The 19,849-nt window shown below is 40.6% G+C and overlaps 1 protein-coding gene across 1 annotated transcript; it reads left to right on the top strand.

Annotated features, from left to right (window-relative positions):
• The first annotated feature begins 5,280 nt into the window (after positions 1-5,280).
• Positions 5,281-19,234, top strand: hyi (hydroxypyruvate isomerase). Its single transcript, XM_030727687.1, has 8 exons — positions 5,281-5,577; positions 7,867-7,978; positions 14,797-14,911; positions 16,517-16,595; positions 16,954-17,003; positions 17,083-17,152; positions 18,206-18,340; positions 18,422-19,234. The coding sequence occupies exons 1-8, from the start codon at positions 5,379-5,381 to the stop codon at positions 18,478-18,480; spliced, it is 819 nt and encodes a 272-aa protein (XP_030583547.1). The 5' UTR covers positions 5,281-5,378; the 3' UTR covers positions 18,481-19,234.
• Positions 19,235-19,849: the final 615 nt, after the last annotated feature.

Raw genomic sequence — 19,849 nt, 5'->3', positions numbered from 1 at the left:
TAAATGATGCTCTCTGAGAACATGTTTAATCTTTTAATTCGCATCTTGAATTTGTGCACAAGATTTACCTCAGTGCAAAATCTTATTTATAATTTAAGAAAACATATTAGACAGACTGCATTAAAATTATGAGCCTCAAACTGCAACCTCAGTGCAACAAAACACCTTTCACCAGTGAGCTTTCATTCTTTTATTTCTGATGACAGACTGGACTCTCCTGGGCACCGATGATACCAGTCTCTCACACACGGGGGTTTTGTTGCTCTACTTTCCACTTTGAAAAACACCAAAGGTGTTCCGTCAAACTCAAATCGAATCACGGGTTTCACGTTTCCTTCCTTTAAACAGTCTCGGCTCTTTCAGTGCGTTTATTAAATTATAACGTTCCTCTGCCATCAAGCTCCATGAAGCTAAGAGATCCTTTTTTTTTTTTTTTTTTTATCTATCTATGTTTGGGTCTACAAACTCAAATTTGTACTGCAGCTTTTGCACTCATGCAGCCCCATTCAAGCACATGCTTGTGCTAGTTGTCCATGCTATTTGGTTGTTACATGCTAACGTCATGCAAACTCCACACTATGTGAACATCACTAAAACAGCCACTTCCATGGAAAGTCTGTGTGCCAAGTTTTTAATGTGATGTTATGTACAGGAAGATTCATACGTTTTGGACAGTGACACATTTTTGGAATTTTGCGCCTGTAAACCGCTAAAGTAGATTTTAAAATCAAACAATGGAGATGTGACTGAAGTGCTGACTTTCAGCTTTAATTCAGCTTCAGCAGAAGTATTGCATTAACTGAGCTGTCTCATATGGGGCCACACAGAGTTCCACTGAACAGCTACCAAATGCAAGTTCAACACTTGGAATCAACTCCAGATCTATTCTCTCCTTCATTTGTCATGAAACAACAAGAGAACAGGCCTCACCTGCCCATGAAACTGCTTCTCACTCAGTGGTCCAATTAGTTTTGCATTTCTGAACATCTGGGACTCTGATTGGCTGTAATTCCTGAATAGTTAAAACAGTACTTTTGTTAAACTCCTTGAATTAAAAGGTCAAAGTGGTGAGTAGAGGAAAAATACCAAAAACTGCGACACTGTCCAAAAACCTGTGGACCTAACTGTAAATTGTGCTGGACACCAGTCCATGAAGACAGGCACTGTGCCTTCTGTTATTGGCAGTATGGCTCTTCCATAGACTGTAAATAAAAGATAGACACAGCAACCATGATGTCGCCCACTGGTCAGTGAAGATCCATTCTGAAGCCTCAAGCTGAGCATTTTCATCATTACCTTCGTGGTGTGTTGAAATGGACAAGACAAGCGAGGGTCAGATCTGATTATGAAACAGGGAAACACTACAAACTCATAGCCTACCAAAATTTCCAATCACACAGAAAAACTCCTACGTTACTGTATTTTTTTTTTTTAACTCTAATGGGAACATAATTTACATCATTTACAAAATCCTTTTATATTCAAACTAGCTTGATTTTTTTTTTTATATCTCAGATAACACTGGAAGCTGTTTTCATTTTAAAATTTTGAAGAATTGCTGGTAAACACTGGGAGCATTTAGCAGCTAACAAGAAAAATATTTCCCTGGGGAGCTGGCAGAGACGAGACGAGCTCTAACAAACTAGGACGTGTTGATGTTTTAAAGGATTTGACTTGGCATGGCTGTGATGGGGGAAAAGTATTGATAAAATAAGCAGCCACAGCTCATCGGGAGCTGTACAACAGCCTGGTAGTCATCTGGACTCTCAATGTTTTTCAAGTCAGTTCAAAGCAGTTCTTTCAGTTGCTTGGATTGCTGACATTTGAGAGAATATGAAGTATCTGGTGTTGTATAACAGCGTGCTTTCGTACTTTACCTTCTTTAGTTCGTGACTTGCTTGGTGTAACGGGAAAATTATCCCCTGTGTCAGCGGTGGTTTGTTGGAGTCTTCAGTTGATGCTGGGTCATTAAAATCAAAGCAAGTTGCAACAAAAAAAAAAAAAAAATTGGAATACAGCAGCACAGTTTAAATCATCTGTGCACAAAATATTCTGCCAATAATAAGTATTTGGAAACTCTTTAATACTTTTGATCTAACTAAAATGGGTTTTGCTATGCAGCCTAATAAGAAAGCTAAAATTTTAATACTGCACGCTGTCATTTGCCATCCAGTATTTTGGAGGTGAAAGAATAACATTTTTTTAAGGATGTTTTTGTATAACTATAAATGCAATTTTGCTCCATATTCTTTTAAATCAGAGAATGAGCTTGGTTTGCATTATTGGTAATAAAGTAAATCAGAATCATGTTTCTGCTTCAGAGATAATAAATGACTGAATGATACCTGTAAAGGTAAGCAGCAGAATGAAACAATTCAGGCCTATCAGATATATAAACCATATTTCAAATGGAGATCTGTCTTCAGCAGGATAACCTCCTCTGTCTGTCTCCCCCAAAACCATTTTATGTTCTCTGTTTCTGGTTTGCTCTTTTTTCACGTTTCAGTACAGAGAATGAATGGCAAATGTTTGCAGACAAGTTGGTGTCTTTGACGCAAACTATGAGCAACCGTGGCAGAATGCTAGCAGCCAAAACAATTAGAATTAGGTTTTTGATTTGTAACTCAGGAAACACACATTTTTCCCAGTGACCTGGGGGGGGGTGCCGACCATCTAGGCCTGTGTCACTAAGGAGTAAACAGTCGTGTGGAGACCAGATGAGATATTACATGTGCTAAAATGCAATTTTGAAACCATCAGCTATCATCTGACAACATACATTTTTATTAATTTTTTAAAACGTAACTTCTCACAGAGAAGCCCGTGACCTCTAAACAGTGCGTTTAACCTAGCTGTTGAATGTGTGTTGATACAAAGTCAAACACAAACATTCAAAGATGTGTATTTAATTAATTTGTGTGTTTTCCACCTCTGCTCCAGACTGCTCTTTGCCTCTGTGTGGTTTGGACCAAGGAACTGCAGAAACAGTCCAGGCTCTTTTGGACTCTCTTCCCCTGGAGAATGTGCCAAGTGTGGCATGAAGGAGGGGATTTTGTCTGATGAGTGAAGGATGTGTTTTTTTTAAGCAGTTAGGTAGCAACTACAGTCTCTCAATATAACTACATTTGTTTCCACACTGTTCACTTATTACCATTGGCTAATTTAGTGATGTCAGAAAAGTGGGGTTTTATTTTGGCATCACAAATATTTCTCAGTGCAGACTCAAATATCATGTTTCTGCTTTCTTATCTTGGACATAGCTTGTTCTTCTACCAAGCTCAAATCAGTCAGTTCAGTAATCACAGTTGCAGGCTTGTGCTTATTGCAGCCTATCTATGATTTTTTTTTAAAAAAGTGTAGCATTTAATAGAGCGGGTGTCTGTCTCCTCCACCCAGTCTGGGATCTGGTAGCTGGAGGCTCTGCTTCCTATTCTACATTTAGAAATTCTAGGAACCACAAGTAATTCTGCAAAGTGCTCTGTTGGTTTAATTTGGTACTATGAGGTCTTTAGATGCAATCATTCAGGACCTTGTGGGGAGAGGGGTTTCTGAATTCAATTCTTGATTTACCACATAAAGAAATATGATCTCTCTTTCTAATACTCTCACTGTTGTATTTTGAATCACCTAAGAGGTTTTCAGGGAACTATGAAAAACCTAATATCCACATTATCAAGGACATCTATAATAATAGGGAATTGCAATAATCAAACCTAGAAACACCAAATGCATAGACTAGGTTTTCAGCATCACTCTGACTCAAACTTTGACAGTATTGCACAAGTGAAAGAAGGCAGTCCTATGGACTAATGTTCAAGTTAAAGGACGAGTCCTTGTCAGAACACTATATACTTAAGGTTTGTATCTGTGGCCAGTTATTTACAACTGAGATATCAGATCATGATTGTTTCTGTGCCTTTACAGTCTATTAATATGTTTTTAATGAGAAAGAAAGGTACTGCGAATTGAAGCTAAGATAACCCTAGTTTGTGCCTCTCAGTAGGTGACAGGTCACAGATAAGCACCCGTTCCTCTGAAAGATACTCATCTGCAATGTTTGGAAAACCCAGAAGGTTGATATTGTTACTGGATATCTGGGTTGAGAAAAGAAACATTTTCTGCTCACAGCACAATAAAAAATATATTTGTAACCCCAAAGTGCAACTCTGCTTCAGAACAAAAGCACAGATAACAGCCTGCTGGTATCCTGAGCAGAGATGTAAGTTGAGAATTTAATTTAAAAAGAAATCTTTTGACAATGAAATATTTTCACGTAAGGATAATCTGAATAGCTGTTGTTAGCTAGAAGTTTAAATAAGAGCACAATCTGGGGCTAAACTAGCTGCAAAAGCACAATCTGAAGGTCTCCAATGATACAAACTACAAACACAGCAGCAGGCATCTTTGGATTCATAGCTGATTTGTTAAAGAAATATGCTGGACCAAAACTGCAAAACATAAAGAGGAAAAAAGGACCTAAAAAATAATGCATCATGTATAATTAATAAATAATAATTTGTTATTTCTGTCAGTCTAGCAGTCACTGTGATAGGTAAATCAATGTACAGTTCTGTGATAGATTTTTATGTCAAAGAAATTGCCCAGAAATACATTATGTAGAATTTTATCTGTCTGTTTATAGCTTTTGTTTTCTGATTAGATTTTCAGACTTTTTGGATACCATTAAACAAACAAATAAATAAATGGGTCCACATGGGCCCTGAACCTTAAGATTATGACGTAAGCACATTATTTAAACACATTAGTTAGACAAACACAGTTTTCTTCGAAATATTATTTTGGAGACAGTGTTCATAAAAATAGCTTGGGAAAAAGGATTTTTCCTCTACACACTTAAAATCTTATTCTATAGTTATTGTTTTCTGTATTTTTTCTTTAATTTTTATATTATATTTGTATTACATTTAAAATGTATTATTATAAAAATAAAATAAAATAAAATACTGGATTTTGAAAAGCAAGCCAGGACGCATGCTGCCAGTCACGTGATGACAACAAGTCTTCTCTGAAGTTGTAAGAGGAGCTTCTCCTTTCACATTTTCATAATAAAGCCCTACAAATAATTTTACTAATTTGGTTCGCGTCCAGGTGTTTTTATAAGGTCTAAAAACCTTTTAATATCCATGATTGTGTATTAATATGATGTTATGTATTTCTATTAGACCACTGTAACAGATGTACGTCCTATGTAAATCGCAATTCTTATAACACCGTTTTGTTTTGAAATTTTCACTTTCCTTTTCCGCCATAAATCTGGTGAAATGTAGCTAGCTTAATGTAGCGCTTCACTGTTAGCACGGTGAAAGTTCATCAGGAAGTTTGAACTCACGGTTGTTGGTTTCTGAAGTTTAACCACAATGGCTCCGTTGAAGTTCTGTGCGAATATTTCCTGGCTGTTCACGGAGCTCCCCGACCTCAGCCAGAGAATTTTAGCAGCTGCCGCGGCTGGATTTCGGGCTGTGGAGGCAGCCTGGCCGTACGACTCGGACTTGCAGGAGCTTCAGAGAGTCAGAAAGGCCACAGGGGTGGAAGTCGTCCTCCTCAATACCCCTCCAGGTAGACGCTAGGGTCACACAGCCGGTTTACACTGCAGCTGCTCATTTTAACCACCGATATACTGAAAAGTGGCGTTGAGGGCCAAAGGGGTGTCGCTATTCAATATTCTCAAAGAAATTACTCCAGGGTCGTTCAGAGGAGTGCACAACAAAACCATATCTAATTTGTTTTCTTTTAATGGCAAATGTCCTAAAATAAGAACATCTGAAAAGTAGAAATGCAGATGAAATCCAATACAGGAAGGCCAGTCAAGGATAGTGTAAACTGTTTACCTCTGTCTTTGGAAGTATCACCTGTGTCAGGTAGTTGGCAGCATCGCTGCTCCCCTACCACTGGCAGGTTTTTACAAAACAAAAACCTGCCAGTGGTTTAATAAATCCAGCTAATCAAGGACACAGGTACCATTTATAGTACCACAGTACAGGAAGATGGAGCTTCGATATATTGTAGCTGTTTGTATTGCAGTTTTAGGCTCTGTTTCATTGTTACACCTCTAGTTACTGTATGCTTGCTTTACAGCATCCATCCATCCAGCTTCTTCTGCTTATCCAGTTCAGGGTCCCGGCTGTCATATGACAAGAGGCGGGCTACACCCAGATCGCCAATCTATTGCAACCATCCCTGGCTTTATAGCAGTGAGACATACTGCTTGGCCTTGGGATTTTGTGAACCTTCTGACGAATACAATATTATCCTGTGCAGAAGTTAGATGGTGAGACCGTGCCACACTAAAGGCTGTGTCTGACAGAGAGGTGGTTATCAAAGGGGGAACTGATCACTATCTTGTGTGGAGCAAACCACAATTAACACCAAAAGGAAAAGAAGAGAAGAAAATACTGCCAGTTGATAGTTTGGCATGTGCCACACAGGTCCATAAGTATCCTCTGTACACCACCAATCCTGACTGAAGTGTAGACTTTCAGCTTTAATTTAGTACAAAAGTACTGCATTAACTGGCTTCTGTTGACACGCATGCAGCGGCTCTACTCCGAGGTCCCTCTGGATGTCTTAACTCCTCATCTTATTACTAAGGCTGAGCCTAGCTACAATACAGAGGAAACTCATTTCAGCTGCATGTAATCGCGACTTTTTGGTCATTATTCTGTGATCATAAGGTGAGGCTTGAGATGCAGATAGAATGGTAAATTGAAAGCTTTGCCTTTTGGCTCAGCTCTCTCGTCACCACAACAATCCAGGACATTGCCTGCATTGTCGCTGACGTCACACCAATCTGTGGGTCCAACTCACACTCCACCTTCCTATCACTTGTGAATAGGATTCTTGAACTCGCTTGCTTGACACAGTCTCTCTTCCCCAATCCAGAGGGAGCATTTCACCATTTTTTGGCCTTAGATTTGGAGGCCGCCAGACTTGGAGGTACTGACATTCATGCTGCTGCTGCATATTGAAAGGAGCCAGTTGAGGTGGTTCAGGGATCTGGTTAGGATGCCCTTTGGGTGCCTCCCTTTGGAGGTGTTCCAGGCATGCCCAACTGGGAAGAGACCTTGGGGTAGACCCATAACGCACTGGAGAGAGTATATTTCTCATCTGGCCTGGAAATGCCTCAGGCTCCCCTGGGAGGAACTGGAAAGTGTGGTTGCGGAGAAGGATGTCGGGAAGACCCTGCTTAGTTTGCTGCCACAGCGACCCAACTTTGGATAAGCAGGAGATGATGGATAGACCAATGGGATTGCATTAACTAGAACTATAGTCATTTCTTTTATACATAGCTTGTAAGTCAGTCAAAGGAACTGACATCTGATATGAACAAAGTGTGCAGTTCAATTTTAGTCTGCCATTTGGTGTCCCAGGGAAAACCACTCATTTATAGGAATGTGATTAAATACATGCCATAGCCTGATGTGCATCATCTAAAAATGGTTACTACATTTTGCAGCTACAAAGACCTCAAAAACTCCAAAAGGTCTTTTTGGTAATAATATATGGTGTCAATACAGTATATTGATTAGCATACGGATATATTGGATAGTAATCTGCCAGTGTAAACATATGCAGTTTTTCCTCATTTTCATAGCTCTGACAGTCTGTGGATAGACTCAGGTTTGGTTCTGAAGTCTTCATTTCTTCCTGTGTTTCATTAAAAGTAAATTGTTCAGCATGACCAACATGATCAGCTCAGTTTCACTTGTGAAAGCAGACTAATGAAGACACACCATAAATGCTAACAATGATGTTGCCTTACAGTGGGCATTCAACACAATGCTATAAATTACATTTGAGAGTGATTATGATGGTAGGATTGTGTGTGTTTGTGTGTGCGTGCTGCAGGAGATGTAAAGGCAGGTGATCTTGGTCTTGGAGCAGTTCCTGGAAGAGAATCAGAGTTCAGAGAGGGACTGGATCTAAGTTTGAAGTATGCCAGAGCTTTGGACTGCAAAAGGTGACTCTAAATCTATTTATCCTTAAATCTCCAACCTGAAAATCAAAGAGAAATAAATTATATTATTCATCATGTGTGCAAACTAAAGGAAAAGCAGATACATTTAGATGCACGATACATTTCAGCAACAGTATGTTTAAGCTACAATCCAAGGAGCTACAATAGCCGATGTACCACACTTGGTGCATAAAAACAGCAGCTGCTATGCTCAAAAATAGAGGAAAGACTATGAATCAAAGGTGGCACTGGGACAATGAAAGGCTAAAGTTATGTACACACAGTTTTATAAGAGTAACATAGTGCGGGGCATGTGAGAACGACACCATGTCTTATGTTCCCAAACATGTCTGAGCTAAGCATAGCAAGACAGCAGCAACTCAGCAGTTTTTAGACCCGTGATGTCTAAAAATGAGACTCTTAAACTGTTCTAAAATGAAAAGATGTAAGCCATTTATTAGGTAAAATGAAACAGCTGTTTTGCCATCCAATGGTTAATCAAAGCAGACTCACCCCTATATGTACGAATTACGAGTATCCAGAATTCCTCCCAAATGCAGTTGTTATCAAGGGGAAGAGGACAAAAAAGGTTTTTGTACCATTTTTGGCATTTCAGTGTTAGCTTGAGTTTTCAGACTTGGAGGTTAATGTTTGGTATACTGCTCAAAAACATGAAAGGAACACTTAGAAAACACATCAGACCTCAATGGGGAAAAAATTGTGCTGGATATCGTTTGATGGAAATGAAAATGATCAACCTACAGAGGGCTGAATTCAAAGAAACCCCAAAAATCAAAGTGAGAAATTGATGCGGCAGACTAGTCCATTTTACCAAAATTTTATTGCAGGAGCTCAAAATTTTCCTCAGTAGTTTGTATGTAGTATGTAGTTTCCTGTTCCTCCTTGCACAAAGGAGCAGATCCCAGTCCTGCTGATGGGTTAAGGACCTTCTACGGCCCTGTCCAGTTCTCCTAAAGCAACTGCCTGTCTCCTGGAATCTCCTCCATGATCTGAGACTGTGCTGGGAGACACAGCAAACCTTCTGGCAATGATATGTATTAATGTGCCATCCTGGAGGAGTCTGACTACCCGTGCAGCCTCTGTAGGCTCCAGGTATCACCTCATGCTACCAGTAGTTAGACTGACCCTAGCCAAATGCAAAACTAGTGGGGGGGGGGGCATCAGAAAAGATGGAACGGAAAAAATGTGAGTGGCCTCCACCTGTAAAACCATTCCTGTTTTAAGGGTTGTCTCATTGTTGCACCCTCTAGTTCACCTTGTGAGTTTTTCATGAACACCAAAGCAACTGAAACTGATTAACAACCCCCGCTGCTACTTAACTGACCAGAGCAATATCCCAGAAATGTAACTGACTTGATGCTGTACTCTGATTTCAGTCTTCCTTTATTTCTATGTATTTATTTATTTTTTGAGCAGTGTATTTTGAGACAACCATGTTGCTATTATCATCTCTGGAACTTTATTGATCTTAAATAAATTGTGTCTCAATCTAAATAAAAGCAGTCTTATACATTTTTATTTAGTCACTGCTCAGTTATTGCAAATCTTTATTCCTTTACCTGAGCAAATTATCCCTGGCTTGCCTACAAATGGTCCAGAATGTTGGGTCCCATGTGAATCCAGTTCATTCACTTCCAGAGCTCTCCACAGGGCTTTCAAATTATGCCGGCGCCAGGCGCATTTTCCACCTACTCCACCACTCTGCGCCGTCTACTTTTTATTTTTCCTAAAAAAAAAAATTTGCACCGTCCGCTGTCTCCGTTTCCAGTGCCATGTGGACGCACGTGGCAATATTTACGTTCTTTCAATCTGAGCCATTTGATTGGTTCACTGCTGCCGTCATGGCTTCACTCTCAGTCATAAGGTGCCTGCTACTTTGGCATGCCCCCCTGCTACTCCAAAACAATTTGAAAGCCCTGTCGCCATTAGGGCTGTGCCATGTCATGGCATCCAGGATGTTACTGGTATAAATTTTTTACGTGGTTAAAAAGTGTCATATCGCGATGTTATGGTGACACCATGTCTTATGTTCCCAAACATGTCTGAGAGCGAGAGCAGCACCTCAGCCTCCAATGATGATTTAGTAGCTAAAATTGGAGCCATTTCAACAATGAACAACAAAGCAAAATATGCAAGAAAACGGTTCCTCCTAAAGGTGGAAACAGCAAACGTGTTTCGTCACTTCAGGAAAAAACACACCGAGTACAGCCAAGCTATGAAGACACATGAGGTACGAGGTACTAGCAGTTAAAAAGCTTGACCAAGATGCAACATCTCAGGTAGAAAAAGTATTTTCTACCTGAGATGTTGGTCAAGTTATTTTTGGCTATTTTTACTGTGAAACTGAAGTGTTTTGCAGTTGTACTTGTCACACATAAATGTTTCAGGAAAAACACTACCTAGGCTACTTTTGTGCTTACGTTTGGCTTATGCTGTGTCTCTGTATATGATGCTGTGTCACTACTGTACTGCAATCCTGCTGCTGGCATCTTGAGACAATAGATTCACACTTTGAACTCTGTAGTCTCTCATTGATAAAGGAGGATGGAAAATGTCCTTCATTTTGTTCGCACTAATAAATGCTGCTATCTACAAGCTTTTTTTCCCATCCTTGCATACATATCATTATTGAAAATCTCTTTTTTTGAGACTATGACCCACCCCTACTATCGATGGACAGATGCTTCTCTATTTTAGTGAGCTTTTAAATCCATATGTATCTGGCAGGTCTCTGAGGCTTATGATCCAGTGCTTGTTGGTGGTGCCTCAGTCCAGGCTGAGGACCAGAGGAGACTGTGTGCTTTTGACAGTGTGGCTCTTAAGCTGTAGAACTCGTTTCCATTGGATTTGTGGACCGTGTTACCCACCTGTGCAAGCTTGCTTTTATCTAATTTTATCCATTTATACGCTTTAAGTTGTATGTGTGCATTTTCTTTATATTACATTGTGAAACACTTTGTGTATTTTCATCTTGAAAAGCACTATATAAATAAAATTTACTTTCAGTTCCAAGCCAACCACACTCAAACATTTGTCGGGCCAATATAGTACATAGTGCAGCTAGAGTGAAGTCACTTAGTAAGAGGCATGTCTGCCCACGCAGGGCTACACTATGTCTCATCAACACCAGGCACTATTTATCACATAGTAATACTGTTACATGGAAAAGCGAGTGCTCTTTCGCTTTACAAAGTAGAATATAAAAGCTTGTGTTCTCAGCACCTGAAGAGTATTTACTTTAAATTGCAATATTTGCACAGTAGCTTTCTCCATAAGTCCACAAGACTGTGGAAACTGGAAGATGATGTCCACTCTCATTCTGCCAAAATATCTAAACACTCTGACCACTGTGGTCATCCATCCATCCATCCATCCATCCATCCATCCCTCCACTTATCCAATTCAGGGTTGCAGGGGGGCTGGAGCCTATCCCATCTGCCATAGGGCAAGAGGCAGGGCGCACCCTGTACAGGTCACCAGTCTGTCGCTGGGCTAACACAGACAGACCACCATTCAAACTCACATTCACACCTACGGCCCATTCAGTATCACCAGCTAACCTAACCCCACTCACTCCATGTCTTTTGGTTTTACAAAATATTGAACATTTCATTTTGTTGATCGTTGACACAGACACAAAATTACAGGTACATTTTGCAATTTTAGCAAATCCTTTCACCACCAGGAGCAGAATTTTACCCAGTGGATGTTGGAATATTTTTGGATGTGTCCTGCTTTTGTTTTAGCTTTTATCAAACTTTTTTTTTTTCCTTTGGGCACAGCCCTCATTTCCTCGAGTTCTCCTCGTTTGCCAGGCTGCCACTGTAGATAAAGTGTTTTTAATGGCTTGTGTGATTAAATAAAGATTGCGTTGACTTGTTGCGCCATCTTGCCATACAAATTGGTATTACATGAAAGCAAAACTCAGCCATAGTTCAGCTTCATTTGATATCTCTTCAACACTGTACACAGATGTTTTTGGGCATGGTCACAGCAATTGTTGCTTCGCTTTATGTTGATTTGCTAGTTAATGTTAAAAAGTTGTTAAAATCCTTCTAACAGGAGTTTACAAAATTTTGAAGGTTTAAGTGACTTGCAGCTGTTCAGTCACAGCTTAACTTCTGCTGCTTTTCTGAGCTTTTTCAGAAAATGTGCTGATATGGCTCCTGTAAATGCAGTTATAATTGTTTGTTTTTCTTTTTTCTGTAAGACAGAGATGTCGTTTTGCATGTGTTTATAATGAAGGTAATCACACTTCTTGCATCTGAGGCGACAGATTTACTAACACATGCTTTCTTCAGAAGCCACGAGGATTTAACGAACAGAAGGAGACGCTTTGCATCCAGTGTAAAGCAGCTGTGCACAACAATCACCAAAGTGCAGCGTGTACTCTGTGCTTGGGACTAAAATACCACCAGGAAAAGTGAATTCATTTCATGTAAATGCCAGTGGCGTCAGAGCAATCAATAACTCAGCCTCTCTGCTTTCTCCACTGAGACAAGCTGAGTAATTTACAGGAAATTTCAGCATAACATTCTTGATGACCATTTTGAGCAGGCCGAGCCTCTTAATGGCGGTGCCTACAGCACGAATCTTCTCTGCACAGCAGTGTGTTCATTTCATCACCACCTTTTGGAAAAGCGAGGTTTTATGGAAGTCCACTGAGGTTAGCTGGTGGTCTTCGCGTGTGAAGCAGAGAAGTTAAAGTGGCTTTGTGTTTTTAAGTTTTATTTTTAAATTTTTGATCTCAGTTTAGTTTCCAAAGTTTATTTTTTACTATTTACAGTATTAGTTTTAGTGTTTTTAACAATTATAATATTTTTCTGTCAGTGGTTCATCTGCTTTAACTTGTAAAATCACTAAGTTGTAAAACACAAATAACACCATGTGCTAAAATAAACTAGCAGCTCAAGTTGGGCATAACAATGCTCTATGGTTTTCCTCCAGTGCTGAGTTGCTCCTTTTTTGATGCGTCGAGCTGGAGACAAGAGTTGTACACAAACACTGAGGAGCTTTTTGTCATGTGTGATGAGTGAATGTACTTAAATCAGAGGCCTGTAGTCTGAAGGACAATTTGGGACTTAGCATGTAGTACAAAGGTGATTCACTTCTTACCTTCTTACTTCACTATGATAACTTATACTGCATATCTGAACCAGATCAGAGATCAACATGAATAAAACCACCACCTACTTACTCATAAATCACGTCTCCGAAACATAGCATCACCATTCCAGGACGATAGCTTAGTGGGTGAATGGAGAGCCTGAAATTTCTAGAGGGTGCCTGAAGTCTTTGTTGGATCCTGTTGAGCAAGAAATATAGATCCTCCATTTGTGATTAGTCATATGCTGCAAACTCTGATTCATTAATGTCAATGAGCATGTAACTAACTCGTAATCTACGTCTCTACCCTCACTTATGGTCATGAGCTTTGGGTAGTGACCAAAAGAACAAGATCACGAATACAAGCAGTAGAAATGAGCTTCCTCCAAAGGGTGGCTGGCCTCTCCCTTAGAGATAGGGTGAGGAGTGCAGCCATTCGGGAGGGGGCTCAAAGCAGAGCCGCTGCTCCTCCACATTGAAAGGAGGCAGTTAAGGTGGTTCAGATATCTGATTAGGATGCCTCCTGGGCGCCTCTTGGATGAGGTGTTCCAGGCATGTCCCACTGTGAGGAGGCCCTGGGGCAGACCCAGAACACGCTGGAGAGATTATATCTCTCAGCTGGCCTGGGAGCGCCTTGGGGTCCCCCCGGATGAGCTGGTATAGGTGGCTGGGGAGAGGGAGGTCTGGGCTTCTCTGCTTAGGCTACTGCCCCCGTGACCCAGCCCTGGATAAACGGAAGAAAATAGATGGATGGATGGATGGACGGACAGTATATTATCCCCATTGGTTTGTTGATGCTGAGGATGCTGGGTGGCCTCCTTTGACTGGCTTCATTATTTTGGTTTCAAACTAAACACAACTGGAAAGCTAAACAGGGGAAATACTGGAAATCATTGCTCGTTAGCCTGACGATGGCCAGTTGGGAATATTTTAACACGTTGCCCAATCCTAGTGTAAAGCAATGAGGGTATCTGGGCGCTTAGCCTGTTCACCGTATGGTGCTGGAAAGCAGCTCCAGCTCTACCAGACTCTGCAGCTCCACTTAGTTCTGTGGAGCTTTTCAACGTCTCTCAGCTGGTCTCTTTTTTTTTTTTTTTTTTTAACAGCCAAAATTTTTAATTTCACCCTCACTGATCTTTTGTTTCAAAGCAGCTGGCAACCTATTTGAAAAGCTTGTTTTTCTAGTAATTCTTCTAATTACTATTTTGTTCTCTCACAATATGAGTCAATTGGATTAGATGGTTGTTAAATTAAACAAACTAAACGTGGACCTTTTGGAGATCTTCGTGTGTCACGTTTATTCTCTCAGATGTGCAATCAATCCCCAAAACACTCTGCAGGTAGGGAAGTTTTCTTTTTTTTTTTTACTGAAACCATTTTGATACGGCACAGTGGGGAAGGCACATGTGAATACTAAAATCCATTTAGCCGCTTGAGTTGTAGGGTCCTGGTGGTGTTCATGCAGACTCATTATCACACTGGGAACAGAACAGAGCCATTGTTAGTGACACCTGCTTTGACCAGACAATATGTCTGCTGTGAAAAAAGGTAGATTCAGACCAGTTTAGGACAAGGTCAGTTCCCTTAATATATCTGGCACAAAAGCAGTCTTTATAAATTTATTTTAAAAGCCAGCTTGTAATAGAAGTTCCACTGTGTGCCAGCATGTCACCTTCTCTACATTTCCTTTTCAGGATTCACCTGATGGCTGGGAGGGTTCCTGTGGACTCCGACAGAGCGACGGTTACCAAGGAAATGGAGGCTGTCTTTGTGCAGAACCTGAAATATGCTGCTGATATCCTTTCAAAGGTAAGTGACCTTCTCTGTCTAACATACCCACTACTCTCACATCAGTGCAGTTCATAAATCTTTTATGAATGCAAGGCCCCTTTGGGTATGAAAAAATAATTTAACCCCTCCACTCCAGGAAAGGCAAAGTTTGAGCACAATGAAAGTAAATATGTTTAATTGACTCAGTGGAACCTGCATGGAGGTGGTTTGGTGTCATGGCTGAGGAAGAAGAGCAAAGCACCTCCAACCTAACTGGATCTGCTCCTGTTATTAGTTTCTCCAGAGCTGAAAAGCTACCTCACAGCTAATGTGAGTGGAAAAAGGGTTATTTTTTTTCTTCAGTGCCGTGTCACCCAGTCACTCTGTCCTCTGTAGTCATTTGCTTCTCCACAAACTTCTTCCTGAGAGCCACACCAGCTGCGACATCAATCAGTGACTTTCAAACTCAGCTGCCGTCCCTGTCAACTTCACCGCTTCGCAGCCCTCCACCCTCCTGCATCAGACATCGGCTGCTTTTCGCTGAAATACTCCCGAAAACTGCATGTGCATCCACTTCGATGAGCCCCGACACTGACCTGCAACTCAGCTTCTGACACATTGTGCTCGCTCTAAAAATCATCCAATTATGAAGCATCAAAGGGTTTGAAGCACTTGTGTGCAGTTTCTGGCTGCACTGTGGGTTGCCAGATATGGACAGAAATGGAGCTGAGAGTAATGACCTGTAGACAATGTTTTTAGGCTATACCACAATAGACAGTTTATATCCTATTTCAAAATCTTCATGCTCAATTTATCCCTTTAATACATACAATTGCACCAGTATGAAGATTCTAGCCATTGCAACATGACCTGCAATAAAACATTATTTAATCAATTTTAAGGCTGTCAGCTGCACACAGTGGCTTTTAACAGCTGTTATCTGAATGTAAAGGCACGAGCTGGGGCTGTATGCTGTAATATACATGCTCATATACTGTATACTGTAATTGACTACAGTTTTCTTCTGTTTGTCTACACTGCTAAAATGCTAAATTTTATAGTTTCTGCATTGCCTCATAAAATCATCGTACACATACGGAAAAGACAACAGCTGTGCAGAAATCTTTTTTTTTGGGGGGGGGGGGTATTTTTGCAAACAATGACTCACAAAATGGAATGAAAGGACAGATTATGTTTTTGTTAGCTTGTTCTTCATGTGTTTGCCGGCTGCTGTGCAGTCAGTCGGATCAGCTGCTCCTTTTCCTTTCTGCCACTTACTGAAAGGAGTAAAAGCAAAAATCGGAGCTCCTCTGACAGGAAAGCCAGAACTTGTGCTCGCGGGGCTGTGTTTCAACTCTTCTGTGGAGAGTATTTTAGGTTTTCCCAGAAAGTTGGTAGATTTCTGTGTAACTATTTTTGTTAAGGCTCTAAAAAAGCCTTCTAGCATGTTCTGTATGCCAGTTCTGGGCCGTTTGAGTGGGCCGCAAAAAAAAAAATAATAAATAGGCGCACAACTTGGGTGTGACGAGCCCAGAGGTTTGACCTCCTGACTCTTACCCTGAAGGTTGCTGGTTTGAGTCCCTGTTAAGATACTGGCATCTCTGACAAAAACTAAAGTGGTGCTAATCACAATATTCCTCTTAGGAAGGAATCACTGGATTGATTGAACCGATCAACACTAGGATTACAGACCCCACGTATTTTCTGGAGTCTCCTCATCAGGGTAAGACCACCGACTCCACACAGTCACTCATTAACGACTCTTAGATTAAGACTCTTGAACTGACATCAGGCAACACGGTGATATGTTGCCATTATATTTACAGTACATTTAAGGACGATCATTGAACTTTGTGATTTTTTTTTTTAGATTTTTTTTTTAAACTGTGGCTTCAAATAAGAGTTGAGAGGGAAACTAGAACGACGCAGTTTTGTATCAATGAGTTGACCTGAATGTAGCCAGTGATGTCTTCACAGATACCAGCTAACACTCCTGGTTTCCCCCCAGTTCCTCTCGTATTTGCTTAGACTGCGTAGACTGCTTTGCTTTTTTCTGAGCTGGTCTCTTTTTCTGTCTACAGCATCTGCGATACTGGAGAAGGTTGGAAAGCCAAATCTCAAACTGCAGATGGTGGGTGCCTTGAAAAATTGTTGGGAGGAAAAAAAACAACAACAACAACTCGACTTAACAGCTGTTCAAACTGTTTCAGGACATCTTTCACTGGCAAATAATGGATGGAAACCTGACCCAAAACATTCAGAAGTATATTTCTATCATTGGTGAGTATGCAAATATTCATGCATCTAATAATAATAAAATCAGATCAGTCATACCACTTAAGTACCTCTAATCTGATTCCTTCTAAGGTTAATATCTCCAGAGGCGCCCAGCACGGCTGTCTGTCCTCCTTTTGCCCCTTTTTTAATTTCTGCCTGCCACTCACACTCCTGTCTCCTCTATTGGCCGTATTCTGAAAGTGCTCGAAGTTGTGGGGATGGTGGCGCAGAGTCTGATGTTCCAGGCGATGAAGGGCCATAATGCACAAAAGCTGGATATGTAAGAGGGAACTGACTTGCCCTCCTGATAATATAAAATATGCTGTTCATTCTGCTTTGCTTTTAAAAATCAGCTAGAAAGAAAATGAGGTCCCATCAGGTCGTTTGCTTCATCAGCATCAGATACTGACTGCAGGCTGCTGTAAATGACATTTTAAAACTTGAACCTTGTTATCTGCCGGCGTTCTTCTTTCTTTCTCTCACAGGCGTACTGAAGGTATCCGTGTCTTATCACAGATGCGGCATTAAGAATTTTAATTAAAATCATCTTGTAGACCTAATAATATTGATGAGATATGGACACTGACCTCTGTCAGCTTCGCTCAGGGAGGCTGTGTTACTGGCCATTTTTTTTGGAGATGTCTTTCTAGTCCCTGTTCCCCCTGCAGCATTTTAGATCAACTGATGGCTTTTCAGGAAGCATTTAGGAGAACCGGATAATAAAACCTTACAGTTGTCCAGTGCAGAAGTAACAAATGCACAGACTGTTTGTTTTTTAGCATCACTCTGAAACAGGAGTTTTCTATTTGTGACAATATCACACAGATGAAAGAAGGCGGTCCTATATATTTGTGCCTTTTGAAGGACATATCCTGGCCAAAAAATACTCCTCAGTGTTACTGGAGGTGATTCTGTCCAGAGTAGCTATCTGGTTAGAAACTGGGTTTTACTCTTTATGTTGCCCAGCACAAACTCAGGCTGTTTCACACCACATAAAATTTAGTTTTACGTTTAGTGTGAACGCACCATAAGAGGATGTGCCGTCATGTTTCTCAGGTCACGTTCAGGTTGCTCAGGTTCCCGGCAGAAATGAGCCCGACAGCGACGGGGAGCTCAGTTACAACTACCTGTTCAACACACTGGAAAATCTCGGCTACCAGGGTTATATCGGCTGTGAATACAAGCCGCTGGGTGAGTGTTCTGGTGCTTTCAGGAATGATTGTGAAAATGATTTTGAAAACAGCCTTTATTAATCCTCTCTTTCCACTGCAGGCTCCACAGACGAGGGTCTCGGTTGGATCAAAGAATACTGGACTCGCACAAAGTGCTGAGAGGAGGTGACGGAGCATAAAGCTGTCAGAGTGTTGAGCCTGATGGCACTTACTCTACCTGCAGCAAGCCCCTTTCCATTTAACTTGGGACTTTGCACAGACTCCTGTGTCCTTATATTGCTTTATAAATATGTCGTCCTCTCTAAATCTGCTTCCACACTGTAGAGAGCAGTGAATACAAATTTGTTTTGCCTCATCAGTGCTGGGTTTGTGCCGGTCATGCACATTTTTGTTCCTCGTTCATCAGTGCACTCACTGATTCAGTGTAGCTCTTCTTTAAAATCAAATTCAAGTAATTTTTCCTGCTCTATTTTTCTTGTAACGTCAGGTGGACGGAGCATAAGAGCGGGGAGAGCTGCAAACTGCTTTTTTAAAGCAGTCTGTAAATGATTGTGACCGTTTAGGGAACATCGGTCTGGAGGTGTTTGAGATCAAAAGTGCTTCTTAAGAAAAAAAAAAAATGGAAAAAATAAAGCAGAAGAGCATTGGAGCAAAAAATAAAGAGAATTAACCATTAATATGAATTCAAATAAGGCATTTTTTAAAAATAATTGCAACATAATCTTGATTAATACAGCACCACTTACGAATGCAGGACTTGATGCTTTGGCACTTGAGGATGTGGCCTTCAGGGCTGAGGAATGAAGAAAATACTGAAGTGGATTTTCTTTCTGAGACTTAAAACGGAGAGCTTATAAAAGCAAAAATCAATCTTTCTTCAATGTAAAATAATATTTTCAGAATTTAATAAAATATTTAAACTTTGCAATTTCCCTCAAACTGCAGCAAGTTCCAGGATCTTCTTTTACTTCCAAATAATGAACTGAAAATGAGTTCCTGTATTCCCGCATTTACCTTACCCCACTAAAACAGGTTCATATAGATTTATATCTATATTTTATATATAGAGAGAAAAACAGATTTGTATAACAAGACAAATGTCAGCTACTTGAATCATTTTCCAGTGTTTATAACTTCACCAGCTTATGGGACACCAGCCCATCCCTGTGACTGCTTTGATCATTTGCTCATACCGAGGCTGCTCTGGGTAGCTTTATTTAGCCACTTTGCCTTTGTTAGGTTTTTTTATTTTTTTTTAATGTCCATGTTCAGCTGTGTGAGACTGAGTTAACTATCTGATTGTTACAAACGTCTTTGTGGTGGTCCTCCCCTTAACTGCTTTGAGATGCTAACGTGTAAAAACGCTCTTTCGAGGATGCCGATGTTCACACTTTGGACCGGGAGGACGGATGTTTTGAAAGAGGAATAAGAGAAGCCATCTATGTGCACTGTGGGGGGCCATCATTGAACAGGGTGGCTTATAACACCAGCTGTCAGCCACCTACAAGGTAGTCTTGTGATCTCTTCC

This window comes from Archocentrus centrarchus, chromosome 4, assembly GCF_007364275.1.
Source record: "Archocentrus centrarchus isolate MPI-CPG fArcCen1 chromosome 4, fArcCen1, whole genome shotgun sequence".
Classification (NCBI taxonomy): Eukaryota; Metazoa; Chordata; class Actinopteri; order Cichliformes; family Cichlidae; genus Archocentrus; species Archocentrus centrarchus.
Note: the sequence above shows the minus strand (reverse complement) of the source record. Positions and strands in the feature narration are given on the sequence as shown.